Here is a 23,299-nt window from a genome sequence, read left to right on the forward strand (position 1 = left end):
ATGAATAATGCAATGTATAGACCATGTACCATAGAAGTGTACATTTGAAACCTCTATCTTATTAAGCAATGTCATCCCAAATAATTTAATCAAAAACAGATCTAAATACTTACAGAAATTCAATGTATGAATGAGGATGCCTTTTCAAATTAGTGTGTAAAAAAGTCAATAGCATTGCCCTGACTGATGTGGTTCAGTGGATTGAGTGCAGGCCTGCAAGGCGAGAGCTCACCGGTTTGATTCCCAATCAGGGCGCATGCCTGGACTGCAGGCCAGGTCTCCAGTTGGGGCGGGGAATGAGAGGCAACTGATCCACGTGTCTATCGCATATTGATGTTTCTCTCTTTCTTTCTTTCTTTCCCTCTCTTTCTCCCTACCTTTTCTACTCTCTAAAAGTAAGTAAATAAAGTCTTTTTTAAAAAGTCAATTGTATTAGAATAACCAGATAGCTATTTGGGGAAGAAAAATGCTGAATTCTTACCTCATTTCTTCTACCTAAATTAATCCCAAATGAATCAAAGATTTAAAGGTTAAAAAATTAAAAGTATTGGAAAAATACATTAAATTTATTTTTAAATGTAAAGAAGGCCTTTCTTAGCAAGGCACAAATCATAGAAGCTATAGAGACTGATAAGTTTAACTACACATAAATCAGTAAGTAAATCTCAGGAAAATATTATTAAATATATAACAATGAGCCAATTTTCATAGCTTACAAACAGCACATATTAATCAATAGAAAATCATATAATAAAAAATATAACATGACCACACAGTTCACAGAAAATGAAACCAATATACACAAAACTGTGATCCATGCCCTTCATTAAAATGCATTACAGCTTCATTAAACTGCAAGATACCATTTATTCACTTTCGGATGATCAAATTTTTAAAAATTTGGTACCCAGTATTGGCTTGGACCTCATAAATAATTATTTTTATACATTATAAGTGGTAGTATAACTGGGCAAAGATTTCTGGAGAACAATTTGGCAATAACTACTAAAATAAAAAATACTCTTTGACCCAGCAATTCTAAAGAACCCTGTCAGAATAATCTCATTATATGTACAAATATGTTCATTGCAATATGATTTAGCAATAGAAAAATGTTTAAAAATTTATAACACATTCATACACTGGAATACCACAAGTCATTAAATACATGAGGTATTTCTGTATATACTGATACAGAAAGATCTTATAAGACAGCAAAAGAACAAGGTTCAGAAGGGTATAATACCATCTGATTCCATTAATATTAACTTTTAAAAAGTTTGTATTTGCTGGCAAATAAGTTGTCCCTGAAAGAACATACAAGACACTTCAAGCTGATTTCCTTTGGAGAGAGGTATTAGGAGTAGAAAGGAAGGGGCAAGTTTTCATTTCATTCCTTTAGGTACCATCTGATTTTTTCCCCTATGTTCATATATTATCTTTCTTTTTTCCTCTTTAAAGAATATTTGATTAGTAGGTTGTTTTGAGATATTCCTAGGTAGATTTAGATACTGGTAATGCTATTTTTAAAAATACTGCAGAGAACTGTCAAGTTTTGCAAACCAGAACTTCCTTTTGGATTTTCATTAAACTTTAGATTTGCTCCCTAATGCTTTAATAATGATGTCCCGTTAAATATAAAGTGACATTTTATAATGGCAGCTTGGCTGTAGACCAAATTTGTGATGAGATGTTTAGACACTGTTTGCTACTCAAGGACCAAAATTCTTACACCTCAAAATAATCAAATAGTCATTTGATTATTTACAAATATAAATAAGATTATATTCTATTTTGACCCCCAAAAGCATAAAATTACAATAAGACCTTACATATACAATAAAAGGTAAAGTATCCATTGAATTTAGTAAATCAGCATCACACTGGAAAAAAGTCATAAAATTAGCTCTTACATTTTTCTGGGGGTAGAGAAGCAGAAGAAAATGTGATTAAAAGTAAAAAAGAAAACACTACCCAAAACAGGGGAAAGGTGAGAGAATCATTTATTTATTAGATCGGGCAGGTCATTAAAAGAGAGGAAACATTCAAAAGAATGTGCTTTGCTTGGTGCTACAGGCATTGATGCTCACAACAAACAGGACTACTCAATACATCATGGAAACAGGCCACATACAACTGGGAAGATGCTGCCACGCCCCCGAAGAAGCTACGGTGCTAAGGAAACAATCATTAGGGAGTTACAGAGCATCATAGTCTCCAATTCACAGATCTACATTTTCTGCAGCCGAGCCATTAGCCCATGGCATTTGGCTGGTTCCCTGATTATTAAGAAGTGAGCTTTCCCATATTCTAGAGAGCTGTCAATAGTTCAGACTTCGAATGTCACTAAAATTACAGTCACCTACAGGCCGAACTAGTTCATATGACTACATTGGGGGGAACTACCCTAAGTAGTAGTGGGCTGTCTAATAGTATTAGAAATGAAATTTTGAACTCGACCCATTTAGCAGTGTCATAATATATCCAATCAACTCCAGTCCTATGACATAAACTTGGAAAAGACAGCAGAAATTCACTGGAGGAAATTAAAGAACTTTGGGAAGCTCACCTGGCCCAAGTTACATGAGCTGCTGCCAAAGTGAGACACACTTGAAAACTGCTATGTCAATTACCTGCCAAATTACTTGGCATCATTTTTAGCAGGACTTTCTTGATGAGGCAGGCAAAGATTTCAATATCCATTCTAGAGACGGGACAAAATATAAGTAGTAGTATATCATGAATAAGTTGGTTATGAGGAAAAACTATTCAGCACAAGATTGACTAAGAAACCCTCCATCTTTACATCTACTGATTTTACCAACCACTGCCTTTCAGAGCAGTCACAGTTCTCAAGAAGAGAAGTTTATTCAAAGATAAACTACACATAACACAAAACCTACTTGGGAAGCCAGTCATGAAGGACCAGATACTGTATGAATTCATCTATAGTAAATGACAGGAATAGGCAAGTCATAAACACAGAAAGTAGATTAGTGCTTGCTAGGGCTGGGAAGCATGGGGACGAAAGGAGATATGACCGCTAAAGGGTACAGGGGTTCTCTTTGGAGTGATAACAATGTTCTTTAATTCATTGTGGTTGTGCTTGCACAACTTGTGACTCTGTTATAAATCCACTGAATTGCACCTTTGAAATGGGTGAATTGTAAGGTATGTGAATTACAGCTTTAAAAAGTTGTTATAAAAACATGTTAGGAAAGGAGGACAGCCTGAAGGGAGAAGAACATAAGAGGCTGTTGTGAATCTAGTCATATCTGAGTGAATGGTATAAAAGCCTAATGTAAAGAACTGCTTTCTCACACACTATTTTGATTTTATTATCACCACGTTTAACCCCTGACTTCACATTTTTAATTTATTTCTAAATTACATTATCAGAAGATTTTTAACTTTGCTCTTCTTAGAGAGCAGAGTCAGTGTTCCACAGAAAGAGGAGATTGGCAAAACAAAGCTAAACAAAACAACAATAAAAAAACAATGAAAAAAATAATCTCCTGCTTTGGGGTTGTGCATTACCAGGCAGAGTAGAAGAGCTGAGGCTCACTTCTAATGGAAAAAATGCCATCAAAGGTAAGGGCATCATATGATCCTTGCCTAAAAGCACATTTTCTTTTCAAATCTGCATAGTTATTCCCTTTACATTTATACAAGTCAACATAAGCAATGTTTTCATACCTTCAGATTTCAATAAAAGCAATGTTCTCTACATAGAAATGTTAAGCTTTCTGAAAATCAAAGAGCTAGCCAAATGTCCTTAAAACTAAAATTGCTGTTTCTAAAAAATTTCTACTCTGTATCCTCATTCTCATCTTCAGTAACATACCATGAAGATGGAAAATGCTAAGCCTGTTAGAAGTCAGAAGCTACAAAACAATTTCTTAAATGACCCCAATTTTTTAAAAAATTAAAAATATTAGTTCCAAATATTTAGAACATATTGGGTCCAGTTCTTTTGAAGTCTACCTTTAATGAGAAGTTTATTTTTACTAATTCACTAGTATAGTTTGTGATAAAATAAAAGACTTTGCATAAGTTAAACTGGCTAATGACAAGTAATCAGTTTTCATCAGTGATTACTATTCTTCTACATAGGCAGGGTGATTCTATCACAAAGGGTCTTTTTTGTGTATCTTCAACTATTCTTAGATTACACAATCAATTAGGGAAATTTTTACAGTGAAATGAAGAGAATACAGGTAGCTTTACAGCAAGTTGAATTTGTTAAATACATTTGTTATGACAAAGAATTTCCGACACAAAAATTGCTCACTGCACACAGAACTCCAGAGAAATGATGAAACAAGACAACTGATGTTAAATGGTGTATACGAGTCAGGCGGGTGAGAAGTCATGGATAAATTAAAAACTGGCAAGTAGCTGCTGAAGCAGAGCCACTTCTTAGAGGGTATAAGAAAATATGATGTCACCTTTCTATATCTCTTTAGAGAAGTCCATTTGTTGTTAAGAAATGAAGACCACTTTACTATAATTCATTCTGCAAAGTGCAATAGTCACACTGTTTCCAAAGGATCCTAGAAACTGAAGTGCAAAAGAAAAGAAATCTAATAAATAATTACAGAACAACATATTTTTCTCAAAGAAATATGTTCAAAACAGTGATTCGTACAGAAAATGTAAATTTGTTTTAAAAGAAAAAAAGACTTTTTTCTATGAAAGAGCAAAGACTCTTTTCACAGATAACTTATACTGCATCAGTAATTTCATGTTCATTGCAGTGCTATTTACAATAGCCAAGGTCTAGAAGTCGCCCAAGTGCCCATTAGGGGATGAGTGGATAAAAGAGCTATGGGACATTTATAGAATGGAATACTACACAGCAGTAAAAAATAAGGAAATCTTACCTTTTGCAACAGCAAGAATGGACATGGAGAGTATTATGCTAAGTGATATAAGCCAGTCAGAAAAGGCAAGTACCGTATGATTTCACTTATATGTGGAATCTAATGAACAAAATAAACTAACAAATAAAATAGAAACAGACTCATAGAAGACACAGAGAACAGTCTCACAGCTGTCAGAGGGGAGGGGGACTGGGGAGCTGGATGAAGTAGGTGAAGAGATTAAACAAAAAAAACCCCAACAACAACAAACTCATAGACACAGATAACAGTATGGTAATTACTGGAGGGGGAAGAGGATGGGGGAGGTAGAAGAGGGTAAATGGGGGATAAATGGTGACAAAAAGGGACTTGACTTGGAGTGGTGAACATACAATATACAGATGATGTATTATAGAACTGTACACTTGAAACCCATATAGTCGTATTAACCAATATCACCCCCAATAAATTCAATTAAAAAAAATAAATAAATCTTGAAATTCTCCCCAAAATAATAATTTGATTACAGTGTACAAACAAGGGCCACAGACTTTTAAAAATTAGGTCTAAAAGATCATTATAAATACTGACAGGGAGTATTTTATGCCCCAAACTCCAATATTCCAGCTCTGTGTCCTGTATTGTTGTTATGATCTGTAAAAATCTTAACGACGCAGTGATTCAAGTTTTCGTAACTTCAACGATGTGTTAGAGGATAATGCATCTTGGTTTGAAGAATTTGTTGTATCTGAAGGCCGGAACAGTACTCTACCACGATGATTAAATACATAAAATGATGGATGATTCCTTAATGTGTCAAATGTCCTTGAAAGAAAAAAAAGCATCAATTTTAGATAAACCCTTATGAAAGCCTATTAGAAAATAAGCAGACTTCTGATGAATTATGAATTTGCTATGGATTATATTTTAAACTATATTTAAATCCATGAAATTAGACCGTAAATGGTAATCATACTGTATCTTATTTTTTTCCTTTATAAGGAAAATAAAAAACCTGGAAAAGCAACATATAGCCTTAGCATTTTTCTTAATTCAGCCAATCCTTCCAGTATGCCTATGAATAACACAAGTAACTGCTGAACTTTAATCACTTCTGTAGATCTGAAATTAGCCCATGCCAAATAGTCTTTTTAAAAAAATCAGTACAGAGATAGTACCTTTGATTAGTCTCATTTGGCCCTCACTATTCAAGCTATATGATAATTTCACAGATCTGTTTTCTAAGAATCTTTCAAGGCTAACAAAAAAAAATCCATAAATTCTTTTGGCCCTTCTGTACCTGCTGTTGTCCAAACTCATATATTTTACTACCAAATGCTATTAAATGCTATTCTCTTTCACCTTTTTCTTTCCTGGCCCATTGCCTGTGATTATGAATAGACTCTTTGTAAGAATGGTAGTGGGTGGTGATAGTGGAGTATTCTTGCTTCTTTTCCAGTGAGAGATATGTGGTCTAAAGAAAGTTCACAAACACCTAAGTGTAGGGCTTTTAGTATTAGTTTGTTTTTAAATATTACTTTTCTGAAGAAAAAGAATTCTGCCTTTGATAAAACTCAGATCTCAAAGTCAGCCCACCTAGTAATCCAAGCATACCCTCTCACATAAAATAGGAAGCCTGAGACGTGACTATTTAAAATATAAACTAAAAAGTAAAAAGAGGGTAAGTGTCCTCTGATGCATGATCATTGTGAATCCTTCTAAGGAAATAGTGTAAAGGGTTAAATTTTCCAGGATCAAGAAAGTGGGTAAAGTCCAGACATGGAATTGAGCAAGGCTAAAGGATGACTTTATAAAAAGCAAAGTTCACAAAAACAGCTTAGAAGAAGTACAAGAGAAAAAAAAAGAAAGCAGAACAAGAAATATACTTTAACCCAGGAATGGGAAAGGGCCTGAGAATGGAGTGCATGTCACAGACCAGGGTCAAATGATAGAGGAAACATAAAACCAGTTACTCTTCCAAAGACTAAGCTAGGACAGAGGAAAAAGGTAGGGAGAAGGGAAGAAAGGAAAGAGAGGGAAGGAAAGAGAGGGAAGGAAAGAGAGGGAAGGAAAGAGAGGGAAGCAAAGAGAGGGAGGGAGGGAGGGAGGGAGGGAGGGAGGGAGGGAAGGAAGGAAGGAAGGAAGGAAGGAAGGAAGGAAGGAAAAAATTCTGAGGAAATATCTTCCAATATATTTATTTCCATCCATCCATCCATCCAACCAACCAATAAGTAATTTTAAGCAACCATAATATAACATGCTATTCTAATGCCAATAATCAGTCATTCAACTTCCATCTTTTCTATCATATCAAACACTGCCTCAATATTTTTTCTTCATTACTCATATAGATTGTATAATCAAAATGTAAAAACTGACTTTTATGCACCAGAACACAAACATTTAAAATTATGTAAATGAAACAAAACCCATAAGAAATCAAATGCTTATGAAAATGGGAAACTTACTTATTTTTTAGTTCTGAGGTGGCATCCATATCTCTAAACTCCCCTGCAATATGAACTATACCGTAACAGGTAACCGCAAAGGCCAGAAGTGTCTGAAGAACTATCTGTGAGTATAAAGATTAAGATTACTAAATTATATACAAATATTATAAAAATTTACAATTTTATTTCCATCTCCTTTTAGCCTCTAACAGGTATTTCTCCAGATCTGATCAAGGAGTCAATTCTCAGTTTAAAGGATTTGGACCTAAATACAACAAAACCTATAGTCTGTGGATTGCCTACAAAAATACTTGTGGGTTTTCCTTAAGTAGCAAAAACAGGTACTGAGCCATTCGAAACCGAGTTATCAACTACTATCAACTTCCAAGAAAAACTAAAAATGTTAATGTATTATCATTAAATATCATAGAGTATAAGAACAATACCTCTTACCCTCCACCCAGCTTAAGAAACAGAACATTACCAGCACCTTTCAAGTCCCACGTGTCCTTTTGCAATTGTATTCTCCACCCCCCTCCCAAAGTTAACTATCGTCCCAAACTGTGTATTAATCAGTTGCTTTTCTTTACAATTTTACCAGCTATGTATCACCTCTAAAACATATATTGCTTAATTTTCCATATTTTGAATTTTTGTGAGATTCATCCCTGTGGCAGTATATAGTTGTAGTCCATTCGTTTTCATTATGTTTTGTATTCCATTATATGAAAATACTACAATTCATCCATTCCACTTTTGATAGTTATGGGGGCTGTTTCCTGTGTGCTACTTTGCCTTACAATGTCAATATGGATATCCTTGTGTACTTCTCCTGGTGCTTGGGAGGAGAATCACTGGTGTGGAGTATGTGCATTCCACTTTATTAGGTAATACTAAACTGCTTTCCAAAGAGGCTGTCCAAGCAAAAACTTGCAAGCTTGACATTAATCAACATGAGATTACAGGCATATTTTTTCTCTGCAATTTTCTCTATATTTAAATTTTTCCTAATTGTAAACAGAAGGAAGTCATTTTAAATAGATGTACATGAATGTGTGTGCTTCTACCACAAAGCAATGATGATGGGAGAATGAGTTAATAGCCACATCTACCATACTCTTAATTATAGACAATCTAAAGTCAAAATTAGCCCCAGGCTATTACTCTTCGTAAATTAAAACATAATGTCATATGGCCCTGGCTGGTGTGGCTCGGTGGATTGAGTGCGGGCCTGAGAACCAAAAGATCATGGTTCGATTCCCAGTCAGGGCACGTGCCTGGGTTGTGGGCCAGTTCCCAGTGGGGGAGGCAATCACACATTGATGTTTCTCTCCCTCTCTCCTTCCCTTCCCCTCTAAAGATAAATAAATAAAATCTTTAAAAAAAAACAAAAAAACATAATGTCATATGTTATACCAGTTCACATTCCCACCACCAGAGTACCAAGACCTACTTCACACAATACAATCATAGGCACCATTAACAAAAATGTGGTAAGTCTCTAAGTACACATGAAAATATCTCAAGAAAAATTAAGTAATAAAAATCTAATTATAAAACTACACATACATATATATACACACACATGCATAATAACTTTTAAAAAGAAAACCTCTGTGTTTTGATTAGGTAGAACTATACAGACATAAATAAAGATGTTTACGCATAGGAAGAAAACTGAACTACTGATACACTCCAAATATCAGATTGGAAGTAGAATTGCTGAGCAATGGGGTAATGGTTTTTTTTTGTTTGAGGTTTTACTTTTTACACTTACTGTTTGATTCTGTTACAAAGAACTTACTATTTTATAATTTAAAATCCAAAAAAATAAAATTGTGAGTGAAATTTACACATCATTTTAGCCAAAAAGAACAGGTCTTTGTTTTCCTTTAATTTTACCTCCTATGCATATGTTCCTAAACAATGTTTTGTTAATTTTGCTTGTTCTTAAACTTAATATAAAAAGAAACTTTTCCAAAAAATGAAGTCAAATAATCAGATGCACTTAAAAAGTGCATCTCAAACTATGGAAGAGCAACTTCTAGGAAGACTATTTAAACTAAAGTTCTAGAAACCAAACAGAAATATTTTGTCTACAAATGTTTGGGTTTTACAGTGAGTGACAAAAAGTAAAGTAGAGAACAGATGCAATTTTATGTCTAAAAAATTTAAGAGAATAAAAACCAGTAAAATATTAGTATAAAGTATATGGCTAATTTTTAAAATATATGTTAATAGAATATAAATAATCAACTTACATCTATTGGCAGTGATTCATCTTCCTTTTCTGTTAATCGCATATAAGAACGATCTATAAACCAGAAGCATACCATTAAGGAAACTGTAGCTCATTTTTCTTCCTTAAAATGCAAACAAATCAATATACCAAAGAAGCAGCTGACTTAAATGCTACATAAAGTAATGCTAATGCTGGGTTCCTCAAAAACCTGTATCTTCTAAGGCAATGAGCCTGATCTTGAACTATTTTATTCTTACTTTGTCACCTTGTAAAAAGGATAAAAGTGAAAAGTGAGCAAGTATGAGGAAGAAATACCTATACATAATTTTTCTTTCATTACTACAGGAACACTAGAATCCTTTGAAACAAATCATTTCTTTCACTAACTGGTCAAAGAACTCACAACTATTTAAAAATTAATGGGCCTACAGAAAATCACTACTCTGAAGTAGCACCATCTATCACATAGAATTGATATGGAAATGTTTTTTTCCTTAGAGAATATCCTAGGGCAGTGGTGGGACAGGAAAAACTCCAGGACATCAATTTGTGCCTCTGTGATTAAATTAAAATTCTTCTGTTGCGTTAGCCTCAGGAAACGACATGGTATGAAAGATTCAGAATTTGACAGCCGATAAGACTCAATCATAAGACCAGCTCTTCAACTTACTGTAACCCTGATGTTATCTCATTCAACGTAAGACACTATCCTATAACACCTCAATTTCAGAGTATTTAAACAGAGATGTTGGAGGGTGAGTGTGTCTTAGACCCAAAGGAATACAGTACCTATCTTTTCACTGCCTAAGTTTCTGCAACATTAAGATGGGAATAATGTGAGGATTAAATGAGATATGCAATAGGCTCTCTACCATAACAAAGTTCATTATGGCAAAGATGAGCAGGCCATGGCACCATAGGAAGCTATCTGCTGCCACAATCTGACATGACACAAGTAGCTTCAAAGGTAAGTGTTCATTTCTTTCCCCCATGAACATTATAAAGAGGTCCCACCGCAAGGACAAGTGCCACAGGGCATTTTTATCTCACTGGAAACATAAAAACACAAAATCCTAATTCTAGGTGAACCTTGCACAATCCCTATTTAATAACGTATTGTGAACTAAAAGAGCCAAATTGTAGTGTGTAAACATGTATTGACTTTTAAAAGATAACTTGTTTACAGACATTTCCGGAGTTCTTTCTTACAGGGTTTGTCATAAGAACAAATGTGAAAGAAAAATCAAAGCAATACCAAAAACAGGTTTTGCCGAACTTCCTACCCACTGTTCAGATCCCAACCTGACTCTCCAACACTACCTTTAACCAGGCATTTCCCCATCTGCAGACCTAAAGGTAGGACTTTAATGATCTTGCTCTAGGACCTTAAAATTTTATAGCTGAAGCCTATGGTAGAAAATGCTGCGATACTCCACAGAGTCCCACCTTCCCCTAGAGCTGTGCTTCTCAAAGGAATGTGCGCACAAATCACCTGGGGATCCGACTGACGTGCAGATTCGGATTCAAAAGATCTGGGGCAGGCATCTCTAACAAGCTCCCACGTGATTACGATCACGCTGGTCTGCTGACCTTACTTACAGCCTTGAGGCTGTAGGTCTGCCCCTATCTCCATGCGTCATTACATACTTTTAGCATGACATGTATGTCATTCTACTGTGATTATTTCTTGACCCATTTGTTTTTCCACTTGCCATTGGACTCCCTTGGGTCATCACTCACACTACCTCCAGCACCAAAGCACAGTACAATTTCAACCAAATCCCCGAGACCGAATTTCATAAAGCAGTGTTAGCACATAGACTCTAGACTCAAACTCCTTGTCTTTAAATACTGGCTCCACCATCTCTCATCTCTGTGCTTTCATGCAAATGACCTAGCTGTGTGGGTCAATTTCTTCGTGTTTCAAAGGCAATATTAACAATAACAGCTGCCTCCAGGGCTTTTGGCAGGATTGAATTATATAAGAAAAGTGCTTAGTTCAGTCCCTGGCACTCAGTAAGCACTTAATAATGAGAATTACTATTATCATTAAAGCCTGGAGCACAGAACAGAGGAGACTGGGAAAACATGACAACTACATGTAATGTGACACACTAGACTGATTCCTAGAACATAAAGCAGACATTAATGAAAAACTGATGAGATCCAAATAAAAGCTAGACTTCAGTTAACAGTAATATACCAATGTCAGCTTCTCAGTTGTGACAATAAACCATGGTGATATTAGATGTTATCAATGGTGGATGCATGGGTGAGGGGATATAGTCACTTTCTGCAATACCTCTACAACTTCTTGTAAATCTAAAATTTCTAAATAGAAACTTATTTAAAAATAAGTTGCATTTCCTTCGGACATTGTCATAATGTATGTTCGTGATAAGTAGTTACAATAATTGGATCATTTTAATTATATATAATAAACAATAAAAGGTTTTAAATTGAAAAAACTGGAGCTTTGAAGGAAGTCAAATCTCATTTTCTGCTTTATTCCTAAAGAAGGAAAGCAATCCACCAAATAAAAGACTAAAGTTCAAGTTTGAATTCAGTTCCTTCATTCATTCAACAGATTTATTGAGTACCTACTGTGAGGAAAATTGTACTAGGCTCTAAGATTACAGCAATGAACAAAAAATGTACATTGTCCCTGTCCTTGTAGGCTCTATGGCTTGGGCAGTGGTCAGCCAACTTTATCTGTAAAGGGCCAGATAATAAATATTTTGGGCTTTGTAGGCCATTCTGTTTCTATTTCAAACTCAACCCTGCCCTTAGAAAGCACCCAAACAATACCTAAATGAATGGGCGTGGCTACGTGTCAATAAAACTTCATTGATGAACACTGGAGCTTTGATTTTATATAACTGTCATGGGTCATAAAATGATATTCTTTTGCCTCCCCCCCAACTAATTAAACATGTAAAAACGTTCTCAGCTCACTAGGAAAATGGGAGAGAGGCTGCATTTGGCCCACTTGCCAGAGTTTGCTGACCCTTGGTCTAGGAGAGAAGACATCAAAACAGATCAGCTGTCTCAAGACTTCACTGCATGGGCTCCTTTGCTGGGCTCCAACTTTCTTCTTGACAATACAACTTTATCTGTATGATAAAGTTGAGGGCTGTGCTGGGCTCCAACTTTCTTCCTGACAATACAACTTTATCTGTATGATAAAGTCCTTCTGCCTTTTTTCATTTAAACTTTGTGTCACTCTATGTGATGTGACTTACCCGAGGTCACAGATTGAATGGCAAAGCGAGTTAATAATCTGTCTTCGTGACTCCCAGTCCAGTGCCTTTTCCCCTGTACCAGTCCCTATCTGAGGCAAATAGTCACATAACTTCTTAGTCACTGCCTGTTCAGCCCAGGAGTGCCCAAGCCGCTGTCCACCTAGTTATCATGGGACTATGAGCATCCAAGGCTCTCAATCTGACACTTTGCCTTATCAGCCCCCCGCTGGATCTAACATCACTCGTTCCGGATTCCCAGATAGACTCCCTCTTCACCCACCATGCAGTGTGCCTGTCCCATCCTGAGCCCTCTATCAGACACCCCCTTCTAACGCTGCTTCAATGTTTCACTGGGCAGCCCCGCACCGCTTCTTGTAGTCACTGCAAACTCTTAAGGTCTCGAATGACCCTTCCTGGGACCCTCAGTTTGACACTCCCTCTGCGGTGCACCCATACACCGCCCGCGAATTCCCGCATGAGAGCGGTACGGGCCCCACAGGCACTTACGCTGAGCAGCGGAAAATGCCGCGTGGGCTAGGGCAAAGAGGCCAATGCCCACCAGCCCCTTCCACAGTGACAGCGCCATTATTCCGGATGAGCAGCAGCCCAACGAAAGCAGTGAAGGGCAGGGAAGCAGTTCCCTCTTCGAACAGCGGTGTCCACGCAGCGCAGAAAGATGACGTCACTGGGCCACTGGGCGCGAAGAGCCTTTACAGAGGTGGCAAAACCAGAGAGCCTTTAGAAAGCGGAAACAGGAATGCTGGGAAGGAGGGGGAAGCACGCGGGGAAAAGTCCGCGAGTGCCTGTGAGACAGCTGGCTCAGCACTGCGAGGGGTGGAGCTGAGGGGGAGGGGCGTAGAAGAAGAGGCATAAGTGGACCAATTAGGAAGCGGAGAGGAAAGGCACCAGCAAATGACTTGGGGCAAGGGGCGAGGCCTGTGGACAGGCCAGGGTGTGGCAGTGGGGCGGGCGGGGGGCCGCGGGGGAGGTGGTTGAAGGTGGTGGTTGAAGTCCTTTAGTGCGGGGTTTCTGTCCCCGCAAGGGGGTTTTTATTTTGTTCATTTGGTTTGTCTGTTTCTTTGTTTGTTTTTGCTTTTCCCTCAAGCTTAGTTCTTTATTTTCTGTTGGCTTTTACTACGTTTCAGCCCTTTGGGAGCCAGCACCTCGGGAGGAGGAGGCTAGCGAGTGAAAGCGAGGAGGCAGGTGGGGTGCAATGGAAAGCGATGTATTTTGAGACCCAAACACGTGGCAAGCTCAGGGGGATGCTCAACAAAAGTTAGTTCCCTTCTCTTTACCTTCAAATGGTCTTTAAGCAGGATTCACGCCCAAAGGGGTGTAGCAAGGAGGGAGTGTTTTGTCATGAAGAGAACCAGTTTACATTAGGGAGAAATGAAAGGGGATAAATACGAGGATGCTAACAAAGCAGGCCCATCTTGTCTCTGTCCCCACCTGTCTCTCTGTTTAGAATAAATTGTACCCTCCTTTCACGATTTTTCGTTGTCTTTATCCCCTAAAATGTTTGGCATTCTGTAGTAAGGTTCTCCCCTTTACCTATTTGCACTCTGCTCTTCTTTGGCTAGCTCACCTATTCATGTCCACCGCTTCAGCCATTGTCGATATTACAGTGATTCCAAATTGACAGCTCTCTTTCAAATGTATCTCCTCAGCTCCAGACCTGCATTTCCGACTACCTGTTGGTCATTTATTTTTATCCTCAGGCACTTCAAATTTAATATGGCCAAAACGGAATTCATCCTTCCCCCCCCCCCAAACTCTATACCAATTTCTCCAGTGCCCCCTGAGTGGCACAGGGTTGTAAAATGCATATCACAAGGTACATGCATAGTATGGTCAACATTCTTTTCCCTTCTGCATCAGTTTTCTCACTCTCCTGTGCTCGGAGATGTATTCTGACCACCTCTTTTAAATTTGCAATCTTCCCTTCCAATCCCCTTAGCCTGTTCCATTTTTATCACCTAACATGCTCTATAATTTACCTATTTGTTACATTTGTTGTATTATCATTGTGTACTATCTCTCTTACCCCACTGTAATGTAAGTTCCAAGAGGACAGGGGTTTCTGTCTAAGTCTAAAACATTGCATGTCACATGGTAGACATTCAAATAAATGTTTACTAAATGAATTAATAAAGTATGGGAAAGAATAGGGGAGGGATATGCCCTTATTTGAAAAGTTCTTTATCAAGAGTCCTTCCATTACTTTGAATTGGCTTCAAAAGTCTCTGTGGATTTATATGCTGTCTAAAATTTGATAACCCTTTGATTGATGATAAACATTTTCTGATATACTTGAGCTTCCTCAAAGATGAAAAAACGAAAATAAAAGGCCTCCAAAAATGATCAGATTTCTTGAACTTTATTTAGTTTTTGTCCTGGATCTCATTTTCCAAGCCTTTAATTATGGTCATTATTTGTCTCTGGGAATTCTCCAATTTCTTCACCTCTAAGCCAAGCTTTGAAACAGTACTTGCTCAATGTCAAGTACAGTATAATGTATTCCTTACAAATGTAGTTCTATTTATAAACCTCACATCAGGGAGAACCAGGAAATAATCTCTCCTTACCAGATAGGTAAGTACTTCATTCTCCACCCCTGGGAGGTTACAAGATAGAAAAGATAGTTGCCAAAAAACCTATTAAAATTGCTTTTGGCTTTGATAATAGTCAAATCAAAATTAGCCTTTTCAGGTACCGTATTAAATGGCCTTTTCTAATGTTAATTTATCTAAAGCAGAAAATGACTAGGAGATTTCTTAAAGGAATTGAAGTCTTGTTCCTTATTTTAAAAAAGAAAGAGCCAGTAAGGAATTTGATATTTACATTATCCTAGTCTTCAGGAAAGTGAGTTGTGTCCAGACATTAAATTTTGTTTTCTACATTACTCTCTTAAAATGCATTCCCCACTCTCTTCCTTTGACTCTCTTACCCATGGAGGGGGTGGGGGAACTAGGGCTAGTGCCACATTTTCTAGAAATAAGTGGTTAATTCATTTTCATGAAGTGAGATTTTTTTAAAGTTTATTTTATGACAAGAGAGAGAGAGAGAGAACATTGATGTGAGAGAGAAACATCAATTGGCTGCCTCCTGCATGTGCCCCAACCAGAGATCAAACCTGCAACCTAGGCATGTGCCCTGACCAGGAATTGAACCAGCAATCTCTCAGTTATGGGGAGACACTCTAACCTACTGAGGCACACTGGCCAGGGCTGGAGTGAGATTTTAATTGTCTTATGTGTGGACTCCAACCTGAAGGGCAAGCCAAAGTGTTGTATTCATTGTCGCAGTTACCACAGACCGTATCATTCAAATAAGTACCTTGGGTCCCCTCATACACTGGTCAAAGTTAATCCCAAAGGTGCAAGGTACATTTACTAGCAGCACTGTTTTCATGGGTTCTTAGAACAAGAGTCACACCTCATGATAAAGAGCATTTAAATTTTTAGGTGACTCCAGAAGTTCCTTTAGTTTACCCAAAGAAACAGAAATTTTTTCATATACACAGATAAGTGATATGAATGTTAGAAAAGGTAAGGATAATGATATTTAAAGTGTTTCCTACCCAAATATTGTTTATGGAGACTCGTCTCATTTCCCTAGCAGAGTCCATTGAATAGAAAAACCACTGCAATCCTAGAATTGTCTTCAAGTTAATTAACTTTGTTTGCACACCACCCAAGTAGACCAGTAATTTCATACACCATTCAACCATGTCTCCATTTCCCACACATATTCTCCCTCCATCTAGCACACCCCGTCCTTTCCTTAGTGTTTAAAAACTCCACTTTCTCTAGGAATACATTCCTGCCTATGATAGGTATCTATAAAAGGTTTGTATCTATTGTGGGTACTAAATCTTTCTTCAGGCTACTTATATTTCTTACAACCTTCCTGGGTAACAAATTTGAGAAGTTTATTATCTTCTGGGTAAACAAAGATTTTCAATATTTATATTGAAATCGCATCCAGTTAATATTTTTCTTTCTTTTTTTTGTAGAATAATTGGCTTTATTTCTCATTATTTATGCATTTCTATAGCCCCAATTTTCCCTTTTAACACTCATTACTCTAGATAACACCCTCCAATGATTTCAATAGAATAACCAGTTGAGTTGTATAAGTGTCTGGAAAATTCCAGGTCTTAGAATCTTTTTATGAAAAAAATAATCGGTTGCATGGCCCTTGCCATCTTGTATTCCTCTCCCTTTCCGGGAAAATTCTTTTTTTTAAAATATATTTTATTGATTATACCATTACAGTTGTTCTATTCCCCCCCTTCATTCCCCTCCACCCGCACCCTCCCTCCCCCACCATTCTCCCCCCCTTAGTTTATAACCACGTGTCTCCAGTTCTTTGGATTCTATATTTCCCTCAGTATTCTCGCCCTCCCCCCTATTTTCTACCTACCATCTATGCTCTTTTCTGTGCCTTCTCCCCCCTTCTCCCCCTCCCACCCCCCTGTTTCTAACCCTCCATGTGTTCTTCTTTTCTATGGTTCCACTCCTGATCTAGCTGTCTTCTTGGTTTGCTTTTGTTTTAGGTGTGGTTGTTAATAACTGTGTGTTTGCTGTCCTTTCACTGTTCATCTTTTTCATCTTCTTTTTCTTATATAAGTCCCTTTAGCATTTCATATAATAAGGGCTTAGTGATGATGAACTCCTTGAACTTGACCTTATCTGAGAAGCACTTTATCTGTCCTTCCATTCTAAATGAAAGTTTTGCTGGGTAAAGCAATCTTGGCTGTAGGTCTTTGGATTTCATAACTTGGAATACTTCTTTCCAGCCCCTCCTGGCCTGTAAGGTCTCTTTTGAGAATTCAGCTGACAGTCTGATGGGAACTCCTTTGGAGGTGACTGTCCCCTTATTTCTTGCTGCTTCTAGGATTCTCTCCTTCATTTTAATCTTGGCTAATGTAATTATGATGTGCCTTGGTGCGTTCCTTCTTGGATCCAACTTCTTTGGTACTCTCTGAGCTTCCTGGATTTCCTGGAAGTCTATTTCCTTTGCCAGACTGGGGAAGTTCTCCTTTATTATTTGTTCAAATACGTTTTCCACTCGTGGCTGTTTCTTTCCCCCTTCTGGTACCCCTTTAATTGGGATGTTGGAACGTTTAAAGATGTCCTGGAGGTTCCTAAGCCTCTCCTCATTTTTTTGAATTCTCATTTCCTCATTCCTTTCTGGTGGGATGTTTTGTTCTTCCTTCTGGTCCATTCCATTGATTTGAGTCCCAGTTTCCTTTCCATCACTTTTGGTTTCCTGTACATCTCCCTTCATTTCAATTAGTTTAGCCTTCATATGTTCCTCTAATTTGTGACTTTGTTCCTCTAATTTGTGACTATAATCTACCAGTTCTGTGAGCATCTTGATAAATAGTGTCTTGAATTGTGCTTCTGAGAGGCTGGCAATTTCTCGGTTGCTTAGAGTTATTGGCTCTGGGACTTTGAGTTCTTCTTGCGCCACCTTTTGGATTGTTCGTGCCTGTTCCATAGCAGGATCAGAGCCCTAAAGTGTTCACTAGAACAGGGCAACTAAGTCGCTGGGTTGTGACGTTGTATGTGGGGGCGGGGTCAGAGAAGGACAATGGCTCTCACTGGTCTTGCAGGGCAACTAAGTCGCTGGGTTGTGACGCTGTATGTGGGGGCGGGGTCAGAGAGGGACTATGGCGTTCTGTCCGCCGCCTGCCGCTACGGCCCTCACTGGTGCCGCAATTGCTGCCATCACCGGGCCCACGCGTTTCGTCCCACTGCACTCGAGTGCGCCACCGCCGTCAGCCCTCGCCCCCTGGGGCCTGCGTGGTCTGTCTCACTGTGCGCGAATATGCGCCCCGGTCTGCCCCGCACCCCAACTGGTTCCCATCTGCCTGCGCGCCTGGGTCGGGGGCCCTGTCCTGCCCGACCGTGCTCGCTGCTGGCTCCGCCCCTCTTACCGTCCCTGTTGAACGGTTAGATGTAGTCAGACTTCCGTATAATTCAATTTTCTGTCCTTTGGTTGTGTCTTTGTTTCTCCAAACCTTTGTTGTATTCAAACTTGGTTGTGGGAGAAGGCACAGTGTTTCCACCTATGCCTCCATCTTGGCAGAAGTCCAGTTAATATTTTTCTTTACAAAAGTGATGTGTGCTCAATGTAAAAAATTCAAATGACAATACAATCTATTCCTCTTAAAGCATTAAGTGGTGTGTAGGTATTTCAAGTTTTGAATCTTAGTAAACAAAACTGGTTACTTGATCATATCTTTTCTTTCTTTCTTTCTTTCTTTCTTTCTTTCTTTCTTATTGTTGTTCAATTACAGTTGTCCCCATTCTTCCCCTACTACTCTCCCCTGCCCTACCTACTCCCACCTCCCACATTCAATTCCCCCACCATGATTCATATCTTTAAGATTTGTTTGCTGGAAGATCCATAGTTAACACATATACTCTAGAATCAGATTGGGTTTGAATCCTGGCTTCTCCTTTACTACCTCTGAGATACTGGACAAGTTACTTAACTTCACTCTGCCTCAGTTTCCACATTTGTAACATGGAGATAAGAACAGTACTTACCTGCTAAAATCATTGTCAGGATTGTGACGACACGTGAACTATTTAGAATGATCTCACACACAGTGAGCACTCAATAAATGTTACCCATCATTAGCACAGCTGTTGCTGCTGCTGTTGCTGTTGACTCTTCCAGGGGTTTTTCTAGACTGAAGAGCTTCTTTATCCCTTTAGTCTTTCTTAAAACATTGGTTGCTTTTTTGCTTACATTATTTTAATTGCTCTCCTCTGGACCATTTCCAGATTTACTAATATCTCTCTTAGGGTTTCATTACCACACCTGTAGAAAGTATCCCAGGTTACTTGTCTGAGGTTAATATTATTCATTTCAAAAAACTTTGATGCCAAAAATGGTGCAGAACATATTATTTGCTCTTGTTTTTTTAGCGCATTGGGTTGCTCTGTTTAGTAAATAAGCTGAAAACTCCAGCATAATTACACTGGGTTCTGATAGTTATGACCTAGACTTTGTTCTGTTTCTCGAATATAGGCATTCCCTATACTACTGCCCTTCTATTTCTACCCTCTCTTATTTGGGAGAGGGTTGTCGGGGTAAATCTGGAAAGAGGTAGGAAGGAGGTGATGATAGAATGCAGAGTACAGACTGAGGCATAAGTTTTATAAGGGAATAGGAAACACCTCTTACACCTAGGATAGAGGGGAGGAAGAAAGGATAGACACTGATGAGATATTTAAGTAGGTTGCAGGGTAAGGAAGGAGACAATTTTCTTGAGGATCTTGTTTTTCCTAGTGAAAAAGCAGGCAAGGTTTGAATTCCAAGTGGCTTGTCTGTGTGGGAATGGAAGTCACCCTGGATGATGGCAGAGCTAGGATAGGGGAAGCTGCAGGAAAAGAGGAAGGTGTGAACCAGGTGCACAAGTCCTCTGTTAGTGTGCAGGAGTGGTCAGGAAGTCATTAGATGACAGCAATAAGAACAGGAGAGATTGTTCCAGCTTCAGTGAAGGGTAGATAAGTAATCAACTTGGAAGAACAATGCGGAGTGAATGGAATACCAACTCTTCCTTCAGGCCACATGATAGAGGGTGTGAGTTCTGTGTGTTTGCGTATGTGTTTGTGGCACAGTGAAGTAGTGAGGAAATGAGCGGCCTCCAACTGAAACAGCTTCAGAGCATGTGATGTCCCAGGCAAAATTCAGGTACCAGTAAAAGGAGAAGATGGAGGTAGCATCCATGCAGCAACTGAGAGAGCTGGGTAGTTTGTTCATAACGGAGGGCATTCCAGGTAGCACACAACGAGGACTGGCAGGGAAGGAAGTAGTGAGAGGAGAACCTGGGGGGTGAGGCAGAAGCATGAAGCAGTGTTGGGTTGAGAGAGAAGTATATTCTGAGGGGAGATGAAGGCTCATGGGGATTGGCCTACTTGGTAGAATTATTGTCACCTCAAGATTCCTCCTGGCAGGGAACTGGAAAGCATTATGCTGAACGAAATAAGCCAGGCAGTGAAAGACAAATACCATATGATATCACCGTTAACAGGAATCTAAACAACAAAACAAACAAACAAGCAAAATGTAACCAAAGACACTGAAATGCAGAACCTGCTGACAGGGTCCAGAGGGGAGAGGGGAGGGAATCACAGAGGAAAAGGGGAAGGACTCAAATGAACAAGTATAAAGGACACATGGACAATAACTAAGGTGGGGGGGCGGAGATGGGAGGGAGGTGGGGAGCACTGGGGGGGCAGGGCTGGGAATACAGAACAGAAAACTGTACTTGAACAAGAATTAAATAAAAATTAAAAAAAAAGATTCCTCCTGGCACTCTGGTGTACAGAGGTTGCTGGGTGGGGGGATGTGCATACTAAGTTGCTTGGGTCATATAAACAGGGGTAGAGTCTGGGACCTGAATATTTGCTAACTGTGGTCAGGCAAGCAATATGTGACTGTTTTTTTTTTCAAGTTCCAAACAGTAGGATGAAAAGTGGTTTTGTGCTGAGGCAACACAGTCTTGAATTGGGTGGTTAGGTCTGAAGAAGCAGGTGTACTTCTTCACTAGTCTTTTGGGTGGCTGTGATATGACTGGGGAGGAGGCAGTGGGAGACAGAAGGATCCTTATGTGGGGTTCTTGCCTTCACGAAGCCCAGCCCAGTGTGAATGGGGCAGTGTGGTTAGGCTGCAGTCAGGGTGTATAGGGAACAGACAGCCATCAGATTTCTTGGGAAGGCAAACTAAACCTAGATACTAAGAGCAGAGAATCAGCTCACAGTTACTGGGACAGTTTCTGACCCAACTTGGAGTTGAACACTGGTCTAGTGCTTCTTCTTTTTTTTTTTTTAAGTGCATTATCCTCGTAGAACATAAAAAAGCTGGCTGGTGGGAGTGAATCTACACCAAGGCAGCTTGGTGTTGCCTGAATGTTACTTTTTTAGGCAGGAGGTTATATGTCCCTGAAAGAAAGATGCTTGAGAATCACAAATTCTAGGTGGAATGATAGAAATTGCATTGGTAGAAGTAGAATTGATAGTATGAAAATTTGGAGAAAGAATACATGTTTGTAAGGAAAATAATTAGCTAATTTAAAAACATTTTTAGACCTCGTTGTTGTGGCTAAGTAGATTGAGTGCTGGCCTGCAAACTGAAGGGTCGCTGGTTTGATTCCCAGTCAGGGCATATACTGGGGTCCCCAGCTGGGGGTTGTGAGAGGCAACTGATGGATGTTTCTCTCCCTCTCTTTCTTCCTTCCCCTCTCTCTAAAAATAAATAAATAAATAAATGAAATCTAAAAAAATATTTTAAAACATTTTTAGTTGTTGAGATTGGTGGGAGCCCGAACAGGATACGTATCCAGTATCCAACAGGTAGAGGCCTGAAGGGAGACTAGTAGGTCAGGGCTTGAGCTCTGTAGTTCATTCGTGTGGAGGCAGAAAATGAAAGTCTAGACAGAACAAAAAGCCCACACAGGCTAAGGTGTGATCTGAGAAGTATGGGGGGGAATAGGAATCCACTGTTCTCAGAGGTAAGAATTGTGAAAATTCTGGTGTGTAAGGTTGAGAGGCTAAGAACAGAGAAAATATTCTTTGAGGAGGAGAGATGAAAGATGAGGTTAAAGGTAATCTGTAAAACTATGGTAGTTGGCACTGACTCAATACCAACAGGAATCCCTAATTTGGGGTGCACTAAAGAAGGAAATTATTCAGCGCAAACAGCTCAATTGCAATACTGGCATGGCTGTGGAAGAGCTCAGTAGTGTTACAGCTTAATTATGAATGTGAGGCAAGCTGTGAGGCAGGCCCTGTGGCAAGTGCCCTCTCTGGCACATCTGCTCATCTGGGCCACCACTGGCTCCTCCAGCAAGGTGACATCTCCAGCAAGGTGACATCTCCAGCTTGGGAAACACACCCTTAGGAGGAAAAGGGAGTTGCACTCCCAGAGACAAAGGGGAGCTATGTTAGAGCCAGAGAAGACCCTTGACCCCCTTGACCCAACTGGTTCATCCTCATGCAGATGAGTACTCCGGATCCTCTCAGTTTGATTGGTCCAAAAAACACTGTCCTGATTAGTCACAGTGGAGCCACTCTGATCGGTTGGTGAAGATGCTAATGAGGACACAGCTGCACAGCTCGGATTGGTCAGGAGCAGCTCAGTCCTGTGGTTGAAATATGATTCCAGGGTCTCCTTTATAATGGTTGGCTCAGCCTGCAAAAACACAGTGCAAGCAAGCAGTTCAGTACAAATGGCAGGTGGCTTTCCCATAGAGGCCCATGTTTAGAAACAGATACTAGGCACTGTTTTTAAATTTGAACCCTGTTAGCTGTCAGGAGTCCTTCTTGGCAGGTATGTTCTTTCTCAGGGTCAACAGTTATGTGCTGGGGAAGTTAGCTTTGAGACAGCAGGAAACCCATATATGATGAAAACTCTCAGCAAAGTGGCAATAGAGGGAAATATCTCAATATAATAAATGCCATACATGACAAACCTACAGATAAC

At 39.1% G+C, this 23,299-nt stretch overlaps 1 protein-coding gene and 1 long non-coding RNA gene across 2 annotated transcripts; both read right to left on the reverse strand.

Annotated features, from left to right (window-relative positions):
- Positions 1–1,987: 1,987 nt before the first annotated feature.
- Positions 1,988–4,919, reverse strand: LOC118982077 (uncharacterized). Its single transcript, XR_005065478.1, has 2 exons — positions 4,884–4,919; positions 1,988–4,560 (listed from the first exon to the last, which is right to left on the reverse strand). It is a non-coding gene; the product is annotated as an uncharacterized LOC118982077 (long non-coding RNA).
- Positions 4,920–5,253: 334 nt separating this feature from the next.
- On the reverse strand, positions 5,254–13,614 carry MMGT1 (membrane magnesium transporter 1). Its single transcript, XM_037039028.1, has 4 exons — positions 13,304–13,614; positions 9,574–9,626; positions 7,331–7,434; positions 5,254–5,687 (listed from the first exon to the last, which is right to left on the reverse strand). Exons 1-4 carry the CDS (start codon positions 13,380–13,382, stop codon positions 5,528–5,530), a joined length of 396 nt encoding a protein of 131 aa, XP_036894923.1. The 5' UTR covers positions 13,383–13,614; the 3' UTR covers positions 5,254–5,527.
- Between the last annotated feature and the right edge of the window lie 9,685 nt (positions 13,615–23,299).

The sequence above is a fragment of the Sturnira hondurensis genome, unplaced genomic scaffold (assembly GCF_014824575.4).
Source record: "Sturnira hondurensis isolate 20B ecotype Veracruz unplaced genomic scaffold, ASM1482457v3 Scaffold0024912, whole genome shotgun sequence".
Lineage (NCBI taxonomy): Eukaryota > Metazoa > Chordata > Mammalia > Chiroptera > Phyllostomidae > Sturnira > Sturnira hondurensis.

Excerpts from the sequence above, each read along its gene's own strand:
- MMGT1 (XM_037039028.1), bottom strand. The coding sequence starts at position 13,382 with ATGGCGCTGTCACTGTGGAAGGGGCTGGTGGGCATTGGCCTCTTTGCC. Across the intron at positions 9,627-13,303 it reads GGCATTTTCCGCTGCTCAGC|ATCGTTCTTATATGCGATTA; the intron begins GTAAGTGCCTGT and ends TCTGGTTTATAG. Across the intron at positions 7,435-9,573 it reads ATGAATCACTGCCAATAGAT|ATAGTTCTTCAGACACTTCT; the intron begins GTAAGTTGATTA and ends TTATACTCACAG.